At 36.7% G+C, this 25,755-nt stretch overlaps 1 protein-coding gene across 1 annotated transcript in view; it reads left to right on the top strand.

Annotated features, from left to right (window-relative positions):
* The window catches only part of DNAH3 (dynein axonemal heavy chain 3), a 68,145-nt gene that overhangs the window by 16,720 nt on the left and 25,670 nt on the right, over positions 1–25,755 (top strand). Inside the window, 27 exon segments of the mRNA XM_061367272.1 lie at positions 1,227–1,406; positions 1,794–1,930; positions 2,087–2,192; positions 2,778–2,956; positions 3,664–3,848; positions 5,127–5,250; positions 5,825–5,978; positions 7,651–7,795; positions 8,051–8,262; positions 8,584–8,675; positions 9,116–9,230; positions 9,810–9,926; positions 11,182–11,361; positions 13,128–13,264; positions 13,942–14,143; positions 15,067–15,159; positions 15,460–15,570; positions 16,931–17,045; positions 17,443–17,641; positions 19,036–19,144; positions 19,489–19,602; positions 20,753–20,929; positions 21,878–21,969; positions 22,392–22,611; positions 23,436–23,570; positions 24,507–24,618; positions 25,220–25,461. Of these exon segments, the coding sequence (XP_061223256.1) occupies positions 1,227–1,406; positions 1,794–1,930; positions 2,087–2,192; positions 2,778–2,956; positions 3,664–3,848; positions 5,127–5,250; positions 5,825–5,978; positions 7,651–7,795; positions 8,051–8,262; positions 8,584–8,675; positions 9,116–9,230; positions 9,810–9,926; positions 11,182–11,361; positions 13,128–13,264; positions 13,942–14,143; positions 15,067–15,159; positions 15,460–15,570; positions 16,931–17,045; positions 17,443–17,641; positions 19,036–19,144; positions 19,489–19,602; positions 20,753–20,929; positions 21,878–21,969; positions 22,392–22,611; positions 23,436–23,570; positions 24,507–24,618; positions 25,220–25,461 (3,984 nt within the window).

Here is a 25,755-nt window from a genome sequence, read left to right as displayed (position 1 = left end):
AGTATTACATAGAGTTAATAATTCATCTAGCCATAAATTGTGATGTTCTTTGAAGGCTAAAATATCCCAAATAGCTCATGCCTCCATGAGAAAGGGCTGGATCCTTCAAACAGTTGTGCATACTACCAGATTTTTTCTGCATGGTCAAGAACTACCAACTTGAATAATTTGCAGGCTTGGGGTTGCAACTAGCTGTTTATAGTTTCCAACGCTTATCTTGAGGGCTGTGCATAACACGTTTTGCTGAAACCACATTAATAGGATTATAGATTCATAGAATAGTTCGGGTTGGAAGGGACCTTCAAAGGTCATCTCATCCAAACCCCCTGCAATAAGCAGATTAATCCCATTTGAAGTCAAAAGTTTGCATAATCATACATGTAACCCTTGGCACAAGTAATTTCTGTATGCGGTTTCAGTCTATACCAAATGAGTAGCTTGTAGTATTTCAAGTAATGCACGTGATAATAATAATACACTGTGAGAGTTTTCACAACTGTTTTGGCTATAATAAAGTTGCCTTGATGGAAATGAGTTCTTTAAATCACCCAGAAGCTACCATGATAGACAAGCCAAACATATTTAAACAGAATAAAAGTGGCAGATTAAATAGCGCATTACAGCCAGAGGATCACACTTTATACTGTATGCTGTCAAACCTCATGCTAAGCTTTGCATCTGGGTGATGACGGTGTTGCTGATGGCTGGGGTTTTTTTTGTCCTGTGGGATAGTTTTGGTTTGAGGTTTTGGTGTTTTTTCTGTTTTTGTTTTTTGTTGTTGGTATAAATCATTATAGTGTCTACATGGCAAGTTTAGTTGTGGACTCGAAGGTAATCTGAGGGTAAGGCAGTTCTTACTACCATACAAGGTAGTTAAAAAAAAAATAAAATAAGGCAACAGGATCTTGTATTTGAATCTAGATTTTATTTCTGATAGACCTTATGAATGTATTTTTGTTCTTCATGGTAATTAGTGCTTTACTTCTGTTCCTTAAGGGAAAATCAAGGCAATTAGTCTTAAATCCAGTTTCTGAATTCCAACTCTTATAGATCCATTTAGGATTTGGCATCTTGAAATTTAGTGTATTGGGGCATCAGTGTTTTGAATAAAAATATCCCATTGGTGCTGTGTAGTTAAGAGATTTCGGGGAGTTTGAATCTCTTAAAAATTATTATAGTTATAGCTGATTTCTTTCACATGAACAATTTTAATTCTTTTCCCTAAGGATGGAAATGATTTTCCAGAGCCATATCAAGAACTGCAGTTCTTTATACCTCAGATACTAATAGTCAAACTCCACGTGGAAGACCCCAAGATTGTCTTTGAGCCACCTTTGAAAGAATGTTGGGATTTAATCAGTCATTGCTTCAGGGAAATCCTGCATAGTGCTGAGGAACTTCCAAAGGTCCTGGATAAGTTATAACTGCATACAAAATACCATACAAATAAAATCTGTCTATGATATATGAATGAAGCAGAAAGCTGACAAATGGAAGATAAAGGTGAAGGCTGTGTATCACGAATTGTGTGAAATTGTGATTGTAGAAGATAGCATAGGAATTGTTCGTTTTCAGAGTCAAGCTTTATTAGAGCCCTGATTTGATTTTCATATAGAGTTCACAAGCAAACTATGAACGTAACCAAATGTTAATAATGAATCAGAGCCTTTTCATATTGAAGTGTATTTTTATGAAATAATTAATGTTTTTGAAGTGGTGGGTGAATGGGTAATTGAACACCTTATTTCCTTTATGGTACGCATAATTACAGTATTTGCAATGGTTCCCTTTAGGTAGAAAGACTTCTGTTTCCAGAATTAAAAAGAGATAATCTCATTCTCCATACAGTCAAACCAGATGAATCATTATTTTTAGAGTATGTGAACAAACTTGAGAAGATCTTTGAGAGCAACATACTTGGTCCACAGAAGTAAGTTTTGGCTGTTAACTCTGTTGCCCATCCAAACCCTCAGATTCATAACACTGTCCATTTGACTCGAACAATTTGAGTTGATTTGTTTCTTATTATAGAGAATCTTCACATTGGAATCTTACGGGGTTTTTTTTGTGATTTTCTGTGTTTAAGGTATTTAAACGTGTACAGGAAATACAGCAATCTTTTGAACGGCAATGCACAGCAAGATGTTACAGATTTCTTGCAAGGAGATTTTTCTTCAGAAAGTTTAAGTGAGGTAATTATGTAACTGACAACTTCTACATGTTGATACAGCAGCTAACACATCACACTTGACTTCCTAATCCGTTGCCTAAAGAACTCCTATTCAGATCACTTGTTCTCCCTTGGGAATACTAGGGAAGCCATCTCAGTTTACATAGCTCCTTACTGTAGGGTTGCTGTGCAAATGTGGAAGGAGGTTTCTTTAGGGCCACCTTCTATGGGTTTTGCTGTATCTATACTAGAATTCCAGTGGAAGGCTTCCCAGAATGTTCAGTGAATCTGCAGCTTGCTGATCCTTTGACTTTCTTATCCTTAGTAAGTCCTGTCTACTTTTATTATCTGCATTCCTGAGTTAGCCTATGGCAAAGTACTTCTTTAGGCAACTTGTGGTATTCCTTAATATGGCATATTGTTAAGCAGAACTTTCAGCCGTGAAATCTGTGGGTAGGAGATGAGCTTTAGAAAGATAAAAAATAGTTGCTCCTTCTTCTGTTTGGGATATTTTATCAATTTGCTGGATGGGAAGTAATTAGTTGTTTAGTATTTTTCTTCTATGACTTTAAGGAAAAATAACAAATGTATTATTTTCCATTTGTAGAAGATTGACAGCTTTACAAAACTAAAAAGAGAGATTGCATTCATGCATGTCACTGTTCCTCTGGCCATGTTCTGTCTGGATGCGTTACAGCTGAATGAGGAGCTCTGCAATCGGACCCAAAATCTTAAGGATAGATTGATTGAATTTGAAGTCACAGTGAACAGAGAGTTAAATGAAAGGTATGTGTTGTGAGCATGCATGATTCTTGCTCCTGGGTGGACTGATGCTGTAAATCTGTGAGTGAGATAAATTTCTACACCTGCTGGGTTTCTAGTGCTCACCAGACGTGCAAGGGACACCAAATTGGGTGTTTAACAGGAACAGAAATACTTGTAAGTAATTATCTAACTTAGTCTGTATAGGCTATATATTAGACTGGAAAAACGCCCTTGTTCTTTCCCCCTTTACTGACCTAGGATTTGGGTTGAGGTCCTTGCTTCCCCTGCTGGTGTCTAGCTAAAGCTGCATGAAGAATGTACTATGCAGCTGCATTTGTCTTGTCCTTGACATTTTTTTCCCTTTTTTTTTCTTTTCCTTTTTTTCCTCTTTTTTCTTGGGATGGAAATTCTAAACCTATAGGAAGGAAACATCAATATGCTGTTAATTGTAATTTGAAACCAACTTACTAATAATTCTATTATATATAAATTCTCATGAAGATATGTAAATATATATATTATTATAGGTACATAAACGTATATAAAATACATATAACAACATAACTGATTATACAGAGTAAAATAGCATCCTTTATAAATGCCTATCTGAATAGTTAATTTATAAAGAAATTTAATATTCTTCTTTAAAAGACAAATTTCATTAACAAGACCTTGCATCTCTCTTCACTTATGATCCAAGTGATGTGTTTGTTTTCTTTTTGTTGTAGAATTTGCGGCAAATATAACTTGATTGCAGGGAGAATGAATGAGCTGCCTATGAACACTCTAGAGCTAGTGGAGTACAACGCATACTTAAAGAAATCCAGTGAAGTTACTGTTGTCAAACTGAGATGGGAGGTAGCTGAAGCAGCACGCAGAATGGAATTCCTCATGGATTATGCTTTTCTTTCTGGTATGTCTCAATTACAGAATAGAAAAGTCTCCATATGAAAATATTTATATATAGGTATTAGGCTCTGCATGTTTCATTTTCTAGAATACTAATAGAAAGCTCCGAAACAGGCAGAAACAAAGTTTAAAGAATTTAATAAAGGCCAAAATGTACCAATGCAGGAAGGAATGGTTAGAAATAGTATAGAGCACAGACAGATTTTTTTTTTTCTGTGGTTTAGAGAATGTCTTAGATACCGTCAGATTGATATAATGTTATCTGTCCCAATGGTGTTACACCTTTATGTTACTCAGCAGTAAGTCTTGAGTGAAATACCATTTAAAAAGCCATGTCTTGAAGACTCTAGGACAGCTTTTGGAAAGTACAGAAGTGAGAACTTGCATCTCTGCAGCTGAGTGTAGGCATTTTGTTGTTTTGCTACCATCGTTTGTTGTTCTTGGTTGATACAAAGGTTATTTGCCAAGATACAAGAAGCATCTGTAGAAGTTGCATTTTGTTTGCACTTCTGATATTATTTGCCATGCATAAAACCAAAGAGCAGTTATTTATGTGAATGCTTACCCATTTTAGTGGCAGGATGATCCTTTCTCCTTAAGGAGAATACAGTCCCAGATCAGACAGTGATAGAAACAACTAGGATATGCCATATTTATTGCAATTCATTTATGATAAAAATTAGTATGTTTATGGAAGCCAGAGCATTTTCTATTGTATTTTGGACTGGAGTGTTTGCATGCACAGTAGTTCATAATTGTATGTTCCTTGTAACTGAGTTTATAGGCACATGTCCTGCAGTTAGTTATAATGAGCTAAGTGCAATGAACAGACAAATATGATGATGGAGATACCTGCTCAATATAGTTAATTATTCTCTAGCTTTTGTGAATAACTCAGCATTTATACATTGTGCGCTAAAAATGGTCTAAACTTTACTTTCATTCATGTTAGGTAAGTATATATATTTAGTTAGGAATGATCTGTCTCTGTGTGTAGTTGAACGGAATTAATATTCTTGCTAATTTTCTCTGCCTAGCTAAGGTCTTATTCAGAGAATTTCACATTATTTACTTGATTTTAGATTTTTACTATCAATCTAGCTTGCTTGAGGGAACAGTTCTCTTTTCAGTGAAGATAATTCAGCCAGCAGCTTGAAATGTGTAGCTTCTTAGACAGCTTACTCCTAGATGCAGTTGTAGCTATTTTCCTTACTCTTCACAATGGTCATTCTATTGGCTCATTGGTTAAAAGGTATTTTCTGAAAGATGTTTTTTATTTCAGATGATGACATACGTCTGAATAGCACAGTTTTCCATTGGCCTAGTCAGATTGAGATAATCTTTGATAACAGCAGATATGAGTTGTCTAACAAGAGGAAGCATATGGAGAAGGCTTTGCTTGAAAGGTATGGTGTTAAGACATGTTCTTTCACTGGGTATTTTTTAAAGAAAATAAAAGTCTCATTATCAGTAAAAGGGAAATAATGTCAAAAAAAGGCAAACTTGGAAGGCAGCTGAGAAAGTAAGAAATAAACCTTTTTATAGTATTACGGAAATTTCAGGAAAATACTCTTGTTGAGGGTGGATTAGAATATTCCTACTCTTAAATAGTTCTGAAAGGAGGAATTAATGATGTTGCTAGAATAATCATCATTTTTATCTTCGTATGTTGCTTAGTACAGCACTGCAAATAATTTTGCTAGATTATTTTCACTCTTCCTTTATTTCCTCCAGGTAGTAAAGATAGCAAATACAAGTGAACTAAATCAATTAGTAGTTTTGAAAATGATCCTTGAAATCTAATCCTATGAACTGCATAGTATTGCTATAGCTGATCAGTGAATTTTCACTGGCATCTGTATTTACTTTAGTATTGAGAACAGATTTCATTTGACAGTGCCTGTTACAATTAATAAAATATTTGAAACCTGAAGAGACAAAACCCAGAACATCATATTACCTTAGCTGTCTTTACCTTAGGTGTTCTCAATTTGAGGAAGCTCTTGAAGTTTATAATAGAGAAGTAGAAAGCTTCAAAAAGCGGGGTATGATGACCACAGAAGAAATGAAGAGCAACACTGAGAAATTTAAAGAGTTAAATAAGAATCTAAATAATGCACTAACAGAATATGAGGTTAGTATTTATTAGTCAATTATGGAGTGCGTTGCAATGTGCTGGATGAGCTGAAGTTTAGTTCCTGCCTTTGTTGTTTTCAGGGTTTGGGCCATATATTATCAAGATGGCTTTAAAATTTCCAAATTCAAAACCATGTGGCAGATATCTTCTTGTCCTTACATGCTGTGTTGTCCCTACTGCTGAGTAGATGAGGAAGTTTCTTGGGGAAAAAAAGTTTAGTTTTAAGTTGAAATACTGAATTTCAATGTTTCCAAGCAATAAGTAATAGGAGGATGCTATTCATGGGAAACAGATTTTTTTTTCTGTCAGTGATGGCAGGAGCAGAATGCTAGAGGAGTGACATTTTCCCTGAACCGTGCTTTGTGCTGCTGCAGCTATGTTTTCAGTCCCCCTGCTTGTCCTCTGATTAAAACCAAACATGTTTTGACTGTGTGTATCATTTCCAGAAGTTGCCTATAGGTATTAAATATATGTTAGATCACAGAAAGGGATGTTTCAGATGCTAGATGATCAAGATTCCTTAATTCTAGTCAGGGCTCTCCATCTGTTGTACTGTGTGTTTCTAGGTTGAATAGTTTGCCTTAGCTGTGCCTCTGCTGGGAAAAGAGAACAGGTACCTTTGAGAGATTTCATAGGCATTGTGAGGCTTAATTAATCTTGTAAATCATAGTGAAACAATGAGCTTTCAGCATATATGGAGCCTTAAGGATCAAGATTTTAATTAAGTCCTGCTCAAAAGAGAAAATTGAGCCAATTAAATGAGTTCAGGATTTAGAAAAATTGCTAATCCTACATATCAACACTAAAACTGATTTAAAGGCATCCAGTATATTTAATTAGTGTGAGTTAAGAGTACTGATATGTTGCTATAGGAAGATCAGAATAAGTAATTGAGTTTCTTAATACATGATCACAATGAGGGCTGTATCCACACAAATTACATGACAATGAGCTTAGAGGATACATGAAGTTAAAAATTATCTTGGAATGTGGATCCTTACATTTCTGTGCCTGCATCACACACTGAATGATTAAAAGTTTTCTGTAAGGTCTGTTTGGACTGTAAAAGCACAGCCTGAAACTCAGTCTGAAGTCAGTGTTTTCATTTCAGAGAGCCCTTCTCTGTGCTTACCTCCCTACCTGTAACATGAAGAAGGGAGTACTTTTCTTAATCTAAATCTTTGCACGTTGATTTATACTGTAAAGTCTTTTGGAAAAAAAAACCTCCATATCTTACCATGAATAAGCACAACACAGCAATTAATATCTGTTTTAATTGGAGCTCCCAGATGTTTCTGTAATAGGAAAATCACAAGTAAAACCAATTCCTGTAAGCTTATATGACGGAGGTGCTTACCTCCAAAGTGAGTTTGTAACTTGTGAGCCTTGGTTTCACTGAATACCATGGTACATTATCTTTTTCTAAAATATATGCAGGTTTTTTAATTATTTGAGTAGTTAAAACCAACTAATAGCGGGGGGGGGGGGGGTGGTGGTGTTCAAGAGCATAGTTACCTTATTTACCTAAAATTCACAGGCACAAATCTACAAATCTGCCTGGCTTTATGACATGTAAAAAAAAATTCAATATTTCCTCTTTAAAAATTTAAAAAACAGTAGGAATTTTGGATGGAAATAAGATTATTATTATTTTTTTCTTCTCTTAAAGGCTATTAATAAAGAAGAGGAGTTACTTCAGTTGACCAAGAGTCAGTTTCCTCTACTGCAAATTGTAATTGCAAACAAAGAACCCTTTGAGCAACTTTGGACAACAGCATATAGTTTCCATACCAAATCTGAGGAGTGGATGAATGGTGAGGCTTTGGTGTTCGTTGATGAAACGTGTAATTTTCTGTTAGCTAAGTAGAAGCTGAAAGGTTCATTAGTTGTGAGAAAATAATTTTCAATAAGTAAATGCTGGTAAGCAGTGTGAAACAGTTGTTGACTTGGATTTTGCATTAAAATAATTTTTTGTAACATGATTGATTTCCAGTTAAAGGAGAATGATTATAAATACCAGTAAATAAACCACCCTGTAAACCTTTGCATTTTTATACTGTTGTATTCAGGATCAATCCAGATGTTGAATGCTGAAGAAATTACTGAAGAAATTGGAAATATGTGGAGGACTATGTACAAGCTCACTAAGAGTTTTCTAGATCTGCCTCAGCCTAGACGTTTAGCAGAAACTATGAAATTTAAGCTTGATAAATTTAAACTGCATCTTCCTGTCCTGTCAGTTGCCTGCAATCGTGGAATGAGGGAGAGACACTGGGAACAGGTACTTTAAACTCTGCTGTAACCATGGGAGTATTCTGCCACAGAAACTGACAGTTCAATGCACTATTCCATATATTCCATTCTGTGAAATACAGTAATACTTCTGTATTTCACAATAGAAAGATCCTTTATCCTGTCACATGATAGATCAAGTTTTGAAATCTGTAATGGTACAGGCAGGATCTTTGCTTAATAATTTATGGTGGAAAAGCAAATTAGGAAGGTGTATTAATACTTCCTTAGCATTTATTTCCTGTTGTTTGAGAATTCTGCTAGAAGCATGCATCCTGATAATACAGTTTATTTTTTACTTCATTTTCAGATTAGTGAAATTGTAGGATGTGAGATCAAACCTGATGAAACCACTACTCTTAAAAACATACTGGATTTTGGACTCTCAAAATATATTGATAAGTAAGAAGCTGACTTTCAGAATTTAGAATTCTCCCTTTTTAGACAGTCGTTGTGTTTCATATGTCAGATACCAAATATTAGTTTGTTTGGGGTTCTTTGTGTGGTGTAAGTACATGCTGTAAACTCAACTCTTTTTATCAAGCTATGGATAGAACTGTCAGTTGTCGTGTAGCACAGAGGTACCAAAACCCAGAGTCTTCTTCCTAAACCACTTATTTTGCACATTTAGAAATTTTTGTCTATATCTTCAAATTAATATTAATATCTCTAACTTGGTGAGCCTAAAAGTGTAAAAATATTCCCTTAAATAAGAGTCTATGATATTATTAACAAATTCGTATGAAAGGTAGTCTTGATACGCAGCTCTGTCTACAACTGCTTCTTTTGGCTCTTCAGCTGTGTTGCAAGACATTTCAAAGATGTGTTTCATTTCAATTTAGGCTGGAACCTATTGGAGCAGCTGCAAGTAAGGAATATTCCTTAGCAAAAGCAATGGACAAAATGAAACAAGAATGGGCTAACGTGCAGTTCAGTCTGACGAAATACAGGGATACTGTGAGTAAACACCAAATCTATATGCATATATTGTGGAAAAGAATTACTTTGATTCTGAACAACAATTGAGAAATAATGGAGTACTAGAGGCTGATTCATTGTGGTATGATGGAAAGTGGTATCATATCCCAGAGCCTGGGCAAATACATACATTGCTATATATCCTTATATTTGGACCTAAGTATCTGTGTAACTTGTGATCTCAACATACTCACCCTAACAAATCTGTAAGCCTGCGAGCTTCTCCAGTGTCTTAAGGGAAGCTGGACTGGTAATGAAATTTAACTTGGCAGGAAGAAACAGGAACCACAGTGCAAAAGATTGAGTCAGAAGTCACCAGCATCCCTGGCTAGCTTCTCATTCACAAAACAACTTATCTCTTGACCTTTGACACAGAGATTTATAGTATGTGTATTTCGTATCTTCAAACATGTTGAAGGCTTTCTCAATGCCTTGCTACTTTCCTAGATTCAAGCATAATAGAGAAGGGGGAAACAGGAAGCTGAATGAGTGTGAGGTTGAAGAGCGGTGAAATAAAGCAACTACTATTTGCCTTGTCAAAATATGATGTATTTACAGGACACCAACATCCTGTCAGCAGTTGATGACATACAGCTTTTGCTGGATGATCACATTGTTAAGGTTCAGACAATGTGTGGCTCTCCCTTCGTCAAACCAATAGAAGCTGAATGCCGGGTAAGGAAAAGCTGGTTTGAGCTTGCAAGTCTCATAATATGCTTTCCTGAAGTGCTTTAAGATATTTTGGCATGATAAGAAGTTACATAGTTTTAAGCTGTTTCTAAGAACACACATATTTTTCTTCAAGAGCCTTGAATTTTAATGGTTTCCAGACAAAGGTATGTAAAGCTTGCTTTACAGCTGCAGAAATTTGCTGATCTAGGCATTATAAGCATCAGGTTTTTGTTCAATGTCTGGGGAACTGATCAGTTGATTTAAACAAATCCTGCTGCATTGTGTAAAAAGACATAGGTCTGTCAGTTATAAGAGATAATTATTTCTAATCCCCTGGTATTGAACCATAGAAGTTTCAAAGTCTTTTTAGCTGTCTTACTATTTTGTAAACGTGGTCTTTGTTAGAGATAATAAATTTCTAATAGGAAGGCTATGCAGAAAGCAGACATCTTTCCCATCAGTATTTAATACCACTTTTTCTGGCCTAATAGTGGTGATTTGTAAGAAATGCTAAGACCTAAATTCTGTTATTTCCTGTGGATTTTAGCCAAATTGTAGGTAAAGCTGAGTTCTGTTTTCTAGTAGAGCTGGTGAAATGAAAGGGAATGGTTAATACAGAGCTATCTTAACAGTCTTCGTGTACCTCTTGCAGAATAATGAAAAATACAGGCTGACTGTTTTCTTCCTGCAGTATATTCCCTTGCGTATCTCTTACACTGTAGACTGTCAAAGTCACAAAAGCAATGCTGTCCGAAATTTCTATTCGGAAAGAATCTTTCTCTGTTTTTAAAACAGATTTGTTCTGCTAGAGTTGCAAGAAATAGCTTTTTTAGGGGTCCAAAGATTGAACTGACTCTTTGTAGGGCCTGCGAATTGATGTTTGCTCAGTTTGCTGAATACCTTATAAAGCTTTTATCCTTTCACTGCTGTGATAAGATGGAAAGTACACAAGTAGAATTAAAAGAAGAGATTCTGGATTTGCATGCTGTTCATCTCTGTACTTCTTAAGCAGTTCTCTCATGAATTACTGTAAAACGTGCTAGCAAAAGAATTAATCTGCTGTTCGTAAGAAATATTCAGGTGTTTATTAGTGTTGGGGGTTTCTTAATAAAGTTTCTCCCTCTTTTAAAATCGTTCTTTTTTTTTTTTTTTTACTTGTTTGTTTCCTTTGAAGCCAAGCAACTTATGCTTTTTGATTCCTCAGTGTAGATTATTTCCGGATAGAATTTTGCTTAAATATTTAATGTTTTCATTACAGGCTTGGGAAGCTAAACTGTGCTTAATACAAGATATTGTAGATAGCTGGTTAAAATGTCAGGCAACATGGTTGTATTTGGAACCAATTTTTAGTTCAGAAGACATTATAGCTCAAATGCCTGAAAAGGGCAGAAAGTTTCAGATTGTGGATTCATATTGGAAGGACATTATGGCACAAGTGGTAAGTGCTTGCCTTTAATCAAGCTTGTATTTTTATGCCCATCTGGTAACATGATTGTTACTATTATGAAGATATACAGGCTTTTCTGGAGTTAGATACTTATATTTAAGTCACAAGAAGGTATAATACGGCGTGGAAAACCCTTACTAAAGCACACCAATATCGAATCTTGCAGTAAAAGTGGTTTATTATATCATTATTGCTTCAAGCTTTCTTCTTTGGATACAGTTAGATTTTGCATGTGACTTTTAAGCAAAATAAAACGTATATTTTGCTTAAATTATTACTGCAATAAATGTGTTTTTTTGCATATTATTTTTCTCTAATATGTGGTGACATGGGTATTTGAAACTTAGATGAATGTGTACTGAGATGGCAGTGTGTCGGGATAAGATAGTGGGGATTGCAAGTGCAATTGGCTATCCTGTTAAGTTCCCTAACTGAGAAGTTGGGTTAAAGGACATTACTTGGTAGTGTAAGCTGAGATATTTGTCAAAAAAACATTTGGAATGTGTAATTGTGTGATAAAGGTGTTGAAATAATAGAACTAAATAGAACTTGAGACCTGTCTTAACAGCTCAGACTCTGTCAATGATGAAGCCCATTCAGAAATAGGTGTATTCTTTCAAGTTAAGAGGAATGTTATCAGAAATTAAAAATGTGACCAAGATGGCAAGAACAGAGAATAATTGTCATAGAATCACAGAATAGTTAGGGTTGGAAAGGACCTTAAGATGATCAAATTTCAACCCCCCTGCCATGGGCAGGGACACCTCACACTAAACCATTCCACTCAAGGCTCTGTCCAACCTGGCCTTGAACACCACCAGGAATGGAACATTCACAACTTCCCTGTGCAACCCATTCCAGTGCCTCACCACCCTAACAGTGCAGAATTTCTTGTTGTATCCAATCTAAACTTCCCCTGTTTAGTTTTAACCCATTACCCCTTGTCCTGTCACTACAGTCCCTAATGAAGAGTCCCTCCACAGCATCCCTATAGGCCCCCTTCAGATACTGGAAGGCTGCTATGAGGTCTCCATGCAGCCTTCTCTTCTCCAGGCTGAACAGCCCCAACTTTATCAGCCTATCTTCATATGGGAGGTGCTCCAGTCCCCTGATCATCCTTGTGGCCCTCCTCTGGACTTGTTCCAACAGTTCCATGTCCTTTTTATGTCGAGGACACCAGAACTGCACACAATACTCCAAGTGAGGTCTCACAAGAGCAGAGTAAAGGGGCAGGATCACCTTCTTCGACCTGCTGGTCACGCTCCTTTCGATACATCCCAGGATACAGTTGGCTTTCTGGGCTGCAAGCGCACACTGAAGCCAGCTCATGTTCATTTTCTCATCAACCAACACCCCCAAGTCCTTCTCCACAGGGCTCTTCTGAATCCTTTCTCTGCCCAGCCTGTAGCTGTGCCTGGGATTGCTCCGACCCGCATGTCATGTACTATGGCTCTGTTTGACAGAACTTATTTGTGAATGGAGAATAATGTAACAAGCTCAATAAACGAGCAAGTAACAAAGCTTTTAACTTCTGTATATATTTCCTTGTTGCATTATTGTCTGTAAGGTTCAAATTGGTAAAAATGACAGTCTGCAAAGCAAAACTGTCAAATATGCATACATATTTAATAAAGTGAAGGCACACTACAAAGAGTATATAGCTTTTTAGCCTCCTACAACATATGTGATTGATGATAATAATTTTAATGTATGAACCCATTGCAAGCAGTTTTTACTGTGTATTTGTTTTTACAAAGGTGAAGAGCACAAAGGTACTTGTAGCAACTGAACAACCCATGATGTTAGAGAGACTTCAGGAAGCAAATGCCCTCTTAGAAGATATTCAAAAGGGGTTGAATACTTACTTGGAGAAGAAAAGATTATTTTTCCCAAGGTAAATTAATTAAACAGGCCTAAGTCAGAGAGAAAAAGCCAAAAGCTCTTTCAAACCATCTCTATTGAACTGAAAAGTCTCATTGTATAAACATGTGGGGAAAGTCCCATGCAACAAAAAATGAAAACCTGTTCTTCAGACAGTTTGCCTCAGCTCTAGTTGAATTTGAAATGCAATAGGCAAATAGGCAAAGGTGGGGAGGCAAAATCTGTCTAGCACAGTGTAAACTTATGATTAGAAAGACATTATCACTTATAAGACATTTTTGAAGGAAATTGCTACCTTCCCATGACTGATTTGCAATTATTTCTCTGCCCTATCCTACTTAGTTGTGCAGAGGTGTGTGATGCATAGGAGTTATATATGATTATGAGGAATAGAATTCTATGTTTTTGCAAGGTACTTACTGGCTGCATAGATATATATGGTTTTTCCTTTATGAGTTTGAGAACCCCTCTTTCTTCCTCTGCATAAAATGATGATTATATTGAAATTCTGAAAAAACATGTGATGAGTTTTGTAATGTTCAAAATTGTTGAAGACAAAGGATTTCAGATAATAATTTTCTCTCTGTTATATTTGTGCCTTAAGCAATATAAAACCAATTCCATCTATCGTGTTAATGACAAGTTTGATTACTTGAAAGTGCATGATCATTAATTGTACTTTTCTAACAGATTCTTTTTCCTGTCTAATGATGAGCTGCTTGAAATACTGTCTGAAACAAAGGATCCCCTTCGAGTGCAACCACATTTAAAGAAGTGTTTTGAAGGAATTGCTAAACTGGAATTCACAGACAAGCTGGAGATCGTAGGCATGATCAGTTCAGAGAAAGAAATTGTTCCTTTCATAGATAAAATCTATCCAGCGAACGCAAAAGTAATTTAAAAAATACATCTTTTACTATATGATAATAAATTAATACTTTGCCTAAAGTGTATGTTTTTGGTGAATGAAGTTTAAAAGACTTAAGATCAGATCATGAAAGGTGTTTACAAAGTGAGAGTGCAGACTGGTATTCTAGAACAAAAAGGATTTGCTAGAAAAAGCAGAAGACATGCCAAGTTTGTGGTAAATACCTCTAGGCACTTTTCTGCAGCTTTATACACCTACTACTTTTAAGATGTAGATAGATAGATAGATAGATAAAGATGTATATACACACATGTGTATAATTCAAGCTCTCTATATACATATGTATCTAACTTTGCACAGCATAGCTGAAACAGAGAAAAATGAGGGAAATGATGGCTGGCAGTGAAGAATCAGAGCATTGTTCAAAAGGGATCTGGGTAGAAATAGTAGCATTGTAAATTTTGAAAAGTATCTCAGTTCCATCTTTTTCTGCTATTCTCAGTGTGAAGGTATGGAGCTGAATTGCTGTACGGTAACCAAAAAGAGATGAAAAGTGGGGCATGTTGTGAGTTAACAGATAACCTTTTTCTCTTAATCCTCCAGGAGTAAAACCTAGAGGAAAAATGCCCTGGGTTAAAATGACCAAGCTTGACTGACCATGCAATCTGTAATCTGCAGTCTGCATTTTTGTCTGTGCTTATATGAAACATATCCAGTTATTTCTTGAACTGAATTGTGTTTAGTTAACTTGATATGCCTGCCTTCAGACAGTGTTAAATTGCAGTACTGCCTTTCAGAATTTGGGGAATTTCAACCTTTTTTGCTCCTATGTACCACACCCAGATCAGTAGAAAGCATATTTAAGCATATTTTAAAAAAATTGTCTTTCAAGAGGAATATAATCAGGAAATGTGTATTGACTCTTGACTGGTTTTCTTTTTTTGAAGGGCATGGTAGAAAAATGGCTTTTGCAAGTAGAGGAAATGATGCTGGCCAGTGTAAGACAAGTTATTGAAAATGGCATAGGAGGATATGTCGAGGTAATTGTTCCTGAATTAGAGAATAAAATAGATCTCACAAACAACTGTATGTGAACAGGTTGCTGAAATTCTTAGCCAGGGAAACTCATTTGAAGCTAAGCAGAAATCAGCTATCCTTGTTCAGGAGTACCAGTGTGATGTTTTAACTCTGAACTTCTTGAATAAAAGGTATTAAAGCTTTCCATGTCGATTCTCATTTATATACAGCATGAGACATTTTGACAAGTAATTGTTATCAGTGCCTATAGTCTAATGTGTTTATACAACTTCCTGTGTCTGGCATGGGTCTTTTTGTTTAAGGTTCCTCGAAAAACATGGGTACTTCAGTGGCCTGGACAGGTGGTTATTTGTGTTTCATCCATTTTCTGGACAGAAGAAGTGTCTGAGGCTATACGGAAAGGAACTTTACCAGTAAGATTTTCTTCTACCTTTATATTTCTAAGCACTAAAATCTGACTAATTAATAAAAACGCCTTCTAGGAAAGAAGATCCTCACTCACACTGTTTTGCAATTTACTCATATAATGTACTTAATTTTGTGTTTCGTTTTTTCTTGTGTCTTTGTGGGGACTTGTTCTCATTTACTTTGATGTGTATCAGAATTCCCACTGAAGGAAATAGTATTACTTTATTTACAAGTAATACTGATTTAAATTAAAGTACCAAACAAAAAGGGATAGACTGTTGTTAAACAGTATGTATTTGGATTTGTAACTTCTGTCTTCACATGTGAAGCTTCATGGAAAATGCAGGCAGAGATTTCTGCTGAGAGAATGGCCCAGTTATTTGCCTGGTTATTGCTAGGTTCTCCTGGTGATAAAGGTGCAGCAGCCAAGTCTCTTATGTGTTTGTAGTGTCTCTGTCATCACAATGGTTTTAAGTATCACTTCATTGTGGCTAATCAAATGCATGCTCAAGTAACAGAAATAATTTCAGATTAATTCAGTGGGCTTATGTCTGATCCTTATGGAGCTAGGTGGATGAGGATTTATTTGGGAATTAATTCTGTCAACAGTGTTTGGGCTTCTTTCTAAATGTGGAAATAGAAAAATTTTAATAAACTTTACATCAAATTTTAATATTTAACATTTTAATATTAGGTCTTTGTTTCTGGATCCTTACTGATAATCTTAGGTTCAGCTTCCCTTTGTTATTTAATACCGGTTGAAGTTCTTATTCTGCATACCCCATCAGAACTGAAAATATGTATTACTTTCAAAGAAAATATCCTAAACAATCCGTAGCTTAAGAAAAATGAGAAAGAATCACAGAACAGTGAATCACAGGACATATGGGATCTGTTGACATCATGTAGTCAAACCCTTGTTTAGGGCAGGGCAGACTAAACCTGGTTGCTAATGGACTTGCTCTTGTATGCTCAAACCTGTCTTCTATGGGAGATCTGAAAACTGGAAGAGCACTCCAGATGTGGTGTTCGCAATGCTGACTAGGGGGAAGGGATCATCACCTCCTTTGACCTGCTGGTAGTGTTGTTCCTAATGCAGCCAAGGATGCTGTTGCTTTTCTTAACCTCTAAGGCACGCTGATGGGTTACGTTCACCTTGGTGTCCACCAAGCATCCACGTCCCGTTCTGCATTGCTGCTTTCCAGCTACTTGGCTACCAGCATGTACTGGCACATGAGGTTATTCCTTCCCAGAGAGAGGACTTCTGTTGAACTTCGCAAGCTTCCTGTCTGCCTATTTCTCTAGGAGTTTAGGAACTGCTAGCTACAGCATAACCTTAATGTCTGTGTTCTGTTTCTGTGACAGGATTTCTTGGAGAAGAGCAATCAACAAATTGGGGACATTGTTGAGTTAGTGAGAGGACAGCTGTCCAGTGGAGCCCGGCTAACGCTTGGAGCTCTGACTGTTACTGATGTGCATGGTAAATGTGCAGTTGCTGGTCCTTCTGTTACATCTGGGCGGTGCTGCTATCGTTATTTGTGTGAACTATTTGAAAGAGGCAGCTAAAATGCTTTCTCTAACTTGAAACAACGTTTACACTGTTCTCACAGTGTCTGTGGGCAAATGCAGATTGGTCTGTCCTGCACAACTATCTGCTGTCTGCTTAGAACAGGTACTGGAATCTGGGACAAATTAAGCTGATTCTCTGCACTAAACAGATGCAGACTTTCCTAACATGAAAGGCAGTCTACTACTTTAAATGTTAATTTACTCTTACATAGCTGTAAGTAAATGTTAGTTTACTTATATGTTGTTTTAAGTAAACTAGCATAGTAGAAGTGTTTATAGTTTTTGAAATAACATCTCTTACTCTTCAGCTCGTGATGTGGTTGCAAAATTGGTTGAAGACAGAATCACAGATCTGAATGACTTCCAGTGGATTTCTCAGCTGAGATACTACTGGGAAGAGAAGGATGTAATAGTGCGCATGATTACAACAGAAGCCAGATATGGTTATGAGTATCTGGGCAATTGTCAGCGTCTGGTTATAACCCCCCTAACAGATCGATGTTATAGGTAAAGTCATGTTCTCTGTGAATAATGTTTTCATTTGGAGGGCTGATCTGTATTTACTTCCATTTGTTATAGTTAATAATTGTAGGCACCCCAGCAGCTAAGATTTTCCTATAGGTTTTGGAGGCAAAACTTATGTATCTTCTTTGCCCAAATATGGTAAAATATTTACAATGTATAGGTTTTTACTCCATGGCATTGTTTAAAGAGTGAGAGTCTGTTGTGTCCAAGAATGTGCTTCTGAAAAGAGTTGTCATATCATGATGCTGGAACTGTAAAGAATTCTACAGTAGCAGTGGTCAATTATTTTATTTGAAATAAGACATACAGGTAGGGTATGCCTGCCTGTAAAAGAAATGAGGTAATTAGAGAGCCCTTCACAGATGTGTGAATGCAGTTAGCTTCCTGTTCTCCACTTGCTTGTGAGAGTTTGAAATGTAAATGCTTCATCTTCCAAGGTTGAAGTGTTTGAGGGTATTTGGTATTTCACTTCTGGTGAGCCCTGGAGACAGATAAATTTTAGGTCTGAAGTTTAAAGAACTTGCTTTATAATATAACCAGGTAAATATATGCTGAAGATGGAAAGATTTTACTAGAGCTCTGAGCTGTGAACTCACCATTGTGTACAAGGCACTTGTAGTAAAGTGCCAGTGTTAGTGCCTATGCTGGCAAGTACTTGGTCTTTTGGTATTCACAGTGGTGCTGAAGAGCCATGCGGCTGGTGCATTAGCTGTAAGGTGGGATTGTTGTCATTAGGATTAGCTCAGTCTAAACTAGGGCTGTGCAATTAGTTGTGCCAGATGTAGTTTAAGTGCAAGCAGTGACCAAGTAGACTCCATTGAGCACAATTTAACAGCTGCTTTTGCTGGCAAATCCTTTGAATGAGGCTTTTGTAAAATATCACTCCAGTGTTAACAGAGATCTCATTTTAGTATGAAAATCACTTGGAGAGCCCAGTGATTCCAGGTTTCTGAAGCAACCTTTATGCTTTCTCTGCCATTTCTAGAGATTGATTTCATTTATAAAGCCAGCTTCAAGTTCTTGTCTTGAGGAGTGCTGCTTGATGAAAATGTGTGGTTTTGAGAACTCTGCCTTTTTGCTTATGGCACTGTGTGTTTGCTTGTGTAATTGAGCTTTATCCTCAACCAAGGTGGATGCAAGTAATACAAAACCTTGACATTCCTTGTAGGCCAAGTGGGTGAATGTGAGTTTCCACAATTGGGAATCAGTTACAAGACAATACTGTTTTTTTTTTTTTAGGGCAAGCTGCAAAGTCAGTAGGGAACAAGTAAATGATTTCCAGGGGAAGCTGTATAGGAAAATACTTATCCATCCCTTCAGAAACAGTCTGTCATTAAAGATTACTATTTCTAATGCCTGTGTTCTTGTTTATGTAGGACATTAATGGGTGCCTTGAAATTAAGTCTTGGTGGTGCCCCAGAAGGACCTGCTGGGACTGGCAAAACAGAAACAACAAAAGATCTAGCAAAAGCCCTAGCTAAGCAGGTACCAAAATATGAACTTCTTGTGTTGTTTATGTTTAGATATGTAGGTATTTCTTAAAATGCTATGCTTAAGCAAGTACTGCTTGTTCTGTACCTATTACTTTATGGTCCAACTTGATGAGCTTTTTTAAGTTCATTTCCAACCTAAATGATTCCATGATTTTTTTTTCATTATTTGCAGAAATAGTTGGTAAGAAGCACATATTTAGGATGGTTTCTATATAGCATCCTAGTGTTGTAATCCAAAACTAGCAGCAATAATTCCTTCCCATATTAGATGCTAAGAATTTTATAGCAGACTTTGTATTAATACTGAGAGACGTTCTCTGTATTTTTTTTCTGTAGTGTGTGGTCTTCAATTGCTCCGATGGTCTTGATTACAAGGCAATGGGCAAGTTCTTTAAGGGACTGGCACAGTCTGGTGCATGGGCCTGCTTTGATGAGTTCAATAGAATTGAGGTAATGTTTTAACACAGACAAATAAAATTATAAAGCTTTATGACACAAGAAGTTTCAGATTCAGATATGACAGCATTATTGCTAATTTTCTACCTTTTAGTTGTGGTGTAACCACTTTGTTTCAATAATCATTGACACAGAAATAGATGCTCAGCTGCCTGCTGTAGGAGCACATGTCTACCTGTGCTGTGTTGCTGAAGTCTTTTCTGGGTTATTTTAGCTGAAAAAAAAATGTTTCTGTGCAGTTACCTCTTTTGTATGTGACACTCGTTTGTAGGGAAAGAGCTGTCCTTCTCAAGAAACCAAACCACGGTTGTGGGGATGTATTTATCTACATTCAGCACAGACAGGCAAATCCCAGCGGAGGGATTCCTGTGATCTCTGAGTGACCTGGTTAATCAGCTGTGTAACCAGACACAGCTAATCCCCTCATCAATCTTACTCTGGGTGTTGTTTTTTTTTTTTTGGTTTGGGGGGTGGGGTGGTGGTTTTGGGGGTTTGATTTTTTTCTTTGAATATGTTTTACTGTTATTCTTATAACAGTAAGAGTTATATATAAGAGTTAGATATAAGTAAATACTAGTATATGTGAAAATTCCATGAAGATCTATTTTGTGTGTTTTAGTATCATTAACACCTTAATTTCTCCATTTGTCTGCTGTAACTTGTTTTTTAATGAATTCAGGTATTGGCATTCTCATTTTCCAGTATTCTGTTACCTTGATACTTTAAAGCGCTGAGGATCTGTGCTAGGCTGCCTTACCCACTCTTTACATTTACCCTTTTGGGCACTGAGTCAGTGTTTCTGCAGTGGCTAAAATCTCGTCGTATGAGGTGAAAGTAACGTGCTTTTGGAGGCCTCCAGGGGGAGTTCCTGTGCACCTAACTTAGATGTCTATATTCAGACACATGGTATTTCCCTGTGGGGTCTTTTAGAAGCCTCTGTTGATCTGTCTAAATTGCTAGAGTAGGGACTGGTGGCACTAACTTTCAGAGAGTCACTTCAATAGGCATCTAATATTTAGGCTCAGTTAGAAGACACAGAGTTATTTTCACCTGAAGGAATGCAATTATAGCCATCAATATATATATAAACAAAAATATTGTCTCCAAGTGTCTTATGTTTTCCCATCTCTTCTGTCTGTATTAGGTTGAAGTATTATCTGTAGTTGCCCAACAAATACTTAGCATCCAGCAAGCTATTATTCGCAAACTCAAAACATTCATCTTTGAAGGGACAGAGATCTCTCTTAATCCAGCATGTGCTGTGTTTATCACGATGAATCCTGGGTATGCTGGACGGGCAGAGCTGCCTGATAATCTGAAGGTAAATCTGGAAGCCTGATTTCTTGTAGAAATTATACAGAATTTGCAACTTCTGGTTTATTGTAATAAGAAAAGAGATACATCATTCAAAAAACACACTGATGTGTTCGTTTTAGATGGGATGGTTAATTATCTTCATAGTAGCTAGCACAGGGCTATATTTTACATTTGTGCTAGGAGCAGTCTTGATAATTCAGGGGTGCTGTCATTATTCCTGAGCAGTGCTTACAGAGAGTCAAAGCCTTTTCTGCTTCTCATACCACTCACCAATGAGGAGGCTGGGAGTGCATAAGAAGCTAGGAGGGGACACAGCTGAAACCAACACAACTGATAATCCATTCAAGTGCATTCTGCTGTGCTTTTTGTTAAGCTTTAATAAGTGTTTAGGATTGCACAAAATGCACAAGTGAAAGGTCTTAGTCTAATCGTATTGATACCAGTTCACAGCTTTAACTGTGTTTTCTCTAAGTAGAAATTTTCCTGTTTTAAAATGGCTTGGTGGTCCAAACTCCAATTTAAACTTATTAATACTTTTCAAGTTGCTGAGACACTGCAGAGAAACCAATATGGTTCCAGCTCTTTTCCTAGCTTTTCCACAATTTTTTCCATTACCTTTGACAAGATGCTAACCACACCATGTTCTAGTTTGTCTGTTATGAAAGTGAGATGAATGACACCTCCCTTTTCCTCTTTTAATAGTTCTTTAGGATTGTGACTTTCTAAACACATGTTCCTGCAGTTCTTAGCAGAGACCTCTTGAACCTGTTAAGATTGGAATAGGCTAGACTAGGGTAGACTAGGGTAGAATAGCATTCAATGCAGTCTCATAGTTTTCAGATGATTCTGAATTCTAGTTCACGAATTTACAGAGAGATACTATTAAAAAACAGGCACAAGTTATGACCATATTCCATAGTGTTAGCTTATATCTTACTTTTTTTTCCTACAGGCACTGTTCCGAACGGTTGCCATGATGGTTCCAGATTATGCTTTGATTGGAGAAATTTCACTTTATTCAATGGGATTTCTGGACTCTCGGAGGTAAGGCATGCTGAATTTTTTACCTCAGTTAAGTCTGATATACCTTATTCCTCTGTAAGGCATTTAAGTGTGTTTGAGGCATGTAATTCTGGAAGGCTGTCCCTGTTCTGTTTTTCCAGAAACTATTTTTTAATCTCCTGCTTGATCATCAGTTCTCATTTACCACTTCAAGCTGATGGATATGCACCTCTACATAGGATCATTTGGAAAATGTATCATAGTATTAACCAGAATTCCTAAATGGCACACACATTGTCTGGCATGGCATAATCTTCAGTTTTACTTCCTAGGTGTTTTGGGCCATCTTAACAGCTGATATGTCTGATAATCACTGCTATTACTTTGTGTATATAGGTACTTAAATTATTTTCTTTCCATGGTGAGATACTTTCACTCTACATGTGGTATTTTAATATCCACAGTCTTGCCCAGAAAATTGTTGCTACTTACCGTCTGTGCTCTGAGCAGCTGTCATCTCAGCATCACTATGATTATGGAATGCGTGCTGTTAAATCTGTCCTGACAGCAGCAGGAAACTTAAAATTGAAATACCCAAATGAAAATGAAAGCGTATTGCTACTTCGGGCTTTGATTGATGTTAACTTAGCCAAATTCTTGGCACAGGATATACCATTGTTTCAGGTAAGCTCTCAGGCTGGTGTGTGTTTTAACATTTGTGATGATGAGGTCCATTAAAAGAACCTACAGAAACAGGTCATTTTTTAAATTTAGAACAGTTTGATCTAGATGCTGCCGTATTAGTATAGAGTTATTTCAGTCCAGTGGTCTGGATGCACTCATTGCTTCTGTTATTTCGAAAAACAAAGTTTCAATGGGGCTTTTTTAAGTTATTCTATAAAATTGTTTCATAAGATATCTTGAAGAAGTCACTTTGTGCTATTTCATTTGTGGAAACCATTATTTGAAGTTTGTGTTCTGGCTTTGTGCTGCAAAAGAGATGTAGACAACTAAATTAAGGTCAATTAGAAATTTGAAGTCAGATTGAAAACGATGACATTTCTATTTGCATACTGCTTTAACAGAAAATAAAGACTTAAACTGCAAAGCAATCAGTTAGTAAAGGTCTAAAAGGCAGGGTACAAGCACACAGTCATTGCTCTGAAATTTCAGAACACAAACCCTTCTATTTCATCACTGAGATTCTTTCCACCACTTTCACATCCATTGCTGTAATACTACTTGGGGTAAATCTGCAGCAAGTTGAGCTTCCTTTTATAATACCAGTGTGTGTATGAAAAGTGCCAGCACTTATTTCTGTCTCATGCATACAGAATACTTTCATGGGTACAGTTTGCTTACAATTTAGTTTTGTACAGCTGAGGATATTTCCACTTAAAGTCCTGTTATCTTTATGAATAGTTTTATGTGTAGATTTCTGTGCTTTTGGAATTTTCACTTTTTGAAATCTGTGTTTAAATAGTGTTCTGTCTGTCTTTCCTTAACAGGGCATCATATCTGACCTGTTTCCTGGAGTGGTTCTTCCTACACCAGACTATGACCTGTTTATCGAGGCAGTAACTGAAAATATAATAAAAATGAATCTTCAACCAGTTCCATGGTTTATTGGAAAAATTATACAGGTTTATTTTCACATAATTCTGGGGAAGAAAAGTATGAGAGCAGAAACACTCTTCATTCACTGTCTGTGTCATGAACAAAAAGCTAATAGTTTCCATAATCAATTAATAGAATATTACAGACAGCTTATTTTACTGAGTAAAACATCATGGATTAAAAGCCTGCTTTGCTTATAGCTATCTTTTAATTCAGACAGCATGTGAAGAAGCTAGCATGTGCAGTCACATTGTAGGTCTTGTGGTTCAGGATTGAAAATTAAACTGAATCTGTTGCAGTGTAGTTCAGCGAACATAACTCTGGACTGGGAGTCAGGCTGTATTCCCGCTTCTGCTCACAGTCTCCTTGAGAAGTCTTGAAAGGGGTGACACTTATCACTCTTGGTTATGCTTCACCTCCAGCTCTGTTGTTTCTTTTTTACTAGTGTTGGTGACGTTTCAAAGAATGTTTAATGTTGTTGAGGTTGCTTGGGTTTTTGTTGATTTTTTTCTGTGATTTGTGCAGCCTAGTGATAGTGCGATGACTGGGGCAAAAGCCTGTGGCCTGGGGCAGGATTATGAAGGACCCCTCCAGCAGCAGTTCAGACTTTATGATTCATGTTCAGACTTGTCTTATGCTGCTTTGTAAAGCATGCTTTATCTTTCATTTAAATAAGGGTAGTATTAACTGGTTAGCAGCTTAAGATAAACCAGAAAATATCAGCCTTAACCTGAGATTTAAAAAAAATCTTCCTAGGGGTTCTTGTTACAGGTCTGTTTCTACTTGAAGGTGTTCTCTTTGAGGCTTTGACTTGAGTTCTGGGAATATCTTACGGGGTGACTCTTGCAGTCCAAAGTCAGCCTCTGTGGGACCAACCGTGTGACAGATCCTCAGAACTGTAGTTTCAATCCCTTTGTGTTATCTTCATTGTTAATCATTGATTCTCCTTGCCACTGAAACAGATATATGAAATGATGCTGGTGCGCCATGGTTTTATGATTGTTGGAGATGCTATGAGCGGCAAGACCTCTGCGTACAAAGTGCTAGCTGGAGCCCTTGGTGATTTGTGTTCAGGTAACTTTATTCAGTGACAAGCTTCTGCCTAAATGAAATTGATTCTGTGACTAATGTTTTTCCTTTGCAGAAATATGTCCAGATTGTTAATTTTCCTATATTCTGCTATCTCAACCGAGAATTTTCTAATCATTGAACTATTTTTGTCTTATATATTTGTCTGAAATGATTTTTTCTGCATTTACAGAAATAAATGCATTTAAATGCATAATGCATTTACATTATCTGCAGAAATACAGTAGTATTTCTGCACATGTTAGTGTGTTTAAGCTTCTATGATTTTTTTAAGCAGTGTATTTGTGCATAAGTCTTGAAAAAAAACCTAGCCTTTTTAGGGAGATTGTAAGTAGCTCCCATAAACATATAAAATCCATTCTCCTCTGCTTTTTCTTTTTTTCATGTGCTTTTGCATGTAGGACTTTGCAAATTCCTTGTACAAATAACAGAATTTCTTATTTACAGCTGCCTAGCTGCCAAATGCCTGGGGCTTTTTGCCTTGGGCAGCTAAATTAGGATCCTCAGGAATTTTATTCCATACTTAGTTGTTGAATGAAACTAATCTGACAAATATCCAAGCTCATCTATTTGTCCTTTTACACAGCAAAATCCATGGATGAGTTCGCTGTTGAATACAAAGTTATTAATCCCAAAGCAATTACTATGGGACAGTTGTATGGCAGTTTTGATCCTGTAAGCCATGAGTGGAGCGATGGAGTTCTTGCAGATACCTTCAGGCAGCAAGCATCTTCTACCACAGATGATCGGAAGTGGATTATTTTTGATGGCCCAGTGGATGCAGTTTGGATAGAGAACATGAACACTGTGCTGGATGATAATAAAAAGGTAGCCTGATTTTTGCCAATAAGCTCGTTCTTGAATATACATACTTTATTTTAGGAGTAGGAATATTGTTGCCATGTTAGTCAAAGGAGGTGTGAGGCTCAGAAAAGTCTGATGTGCTTAAAAACATTGCTTTTTCCCCCAATTATATGAGTGGGTTTAGTAGATGATTAAGCTGTTACTTACTGAACTTGCTTAAATTACTTAGTGAATAAATTAATACAAAGAAAGCAAAAAGAAAAAAAAAAGCTTCAGGTCATAACTGCCTTTTCCTTGCAGAGTTATTTAAAGTTAGAG

Source organism: Neopsephotus bourkii, unplaced genomic scaffold (assembly GCF_033783945.1).
Source record: "Neopsephotus bourkii isolate Nb327-2 ecotype Australia unplaced genomic scaffold, CSIRO-AGI_Nbou_v1 NB_126, whole genome shotgun sequence".
Lineage (NCBI taxonomy): Eukaryota > Metazoa > Chordata > Aves > Psittaciformes > Psittacidae > Neopsephotus > Neopsephotus bourkii.
The sequence above is the reverse complement of the archived record's forward strand: the minus strand, read 5'-3'. Positions and strand labels throughout refer to the sequence as shown.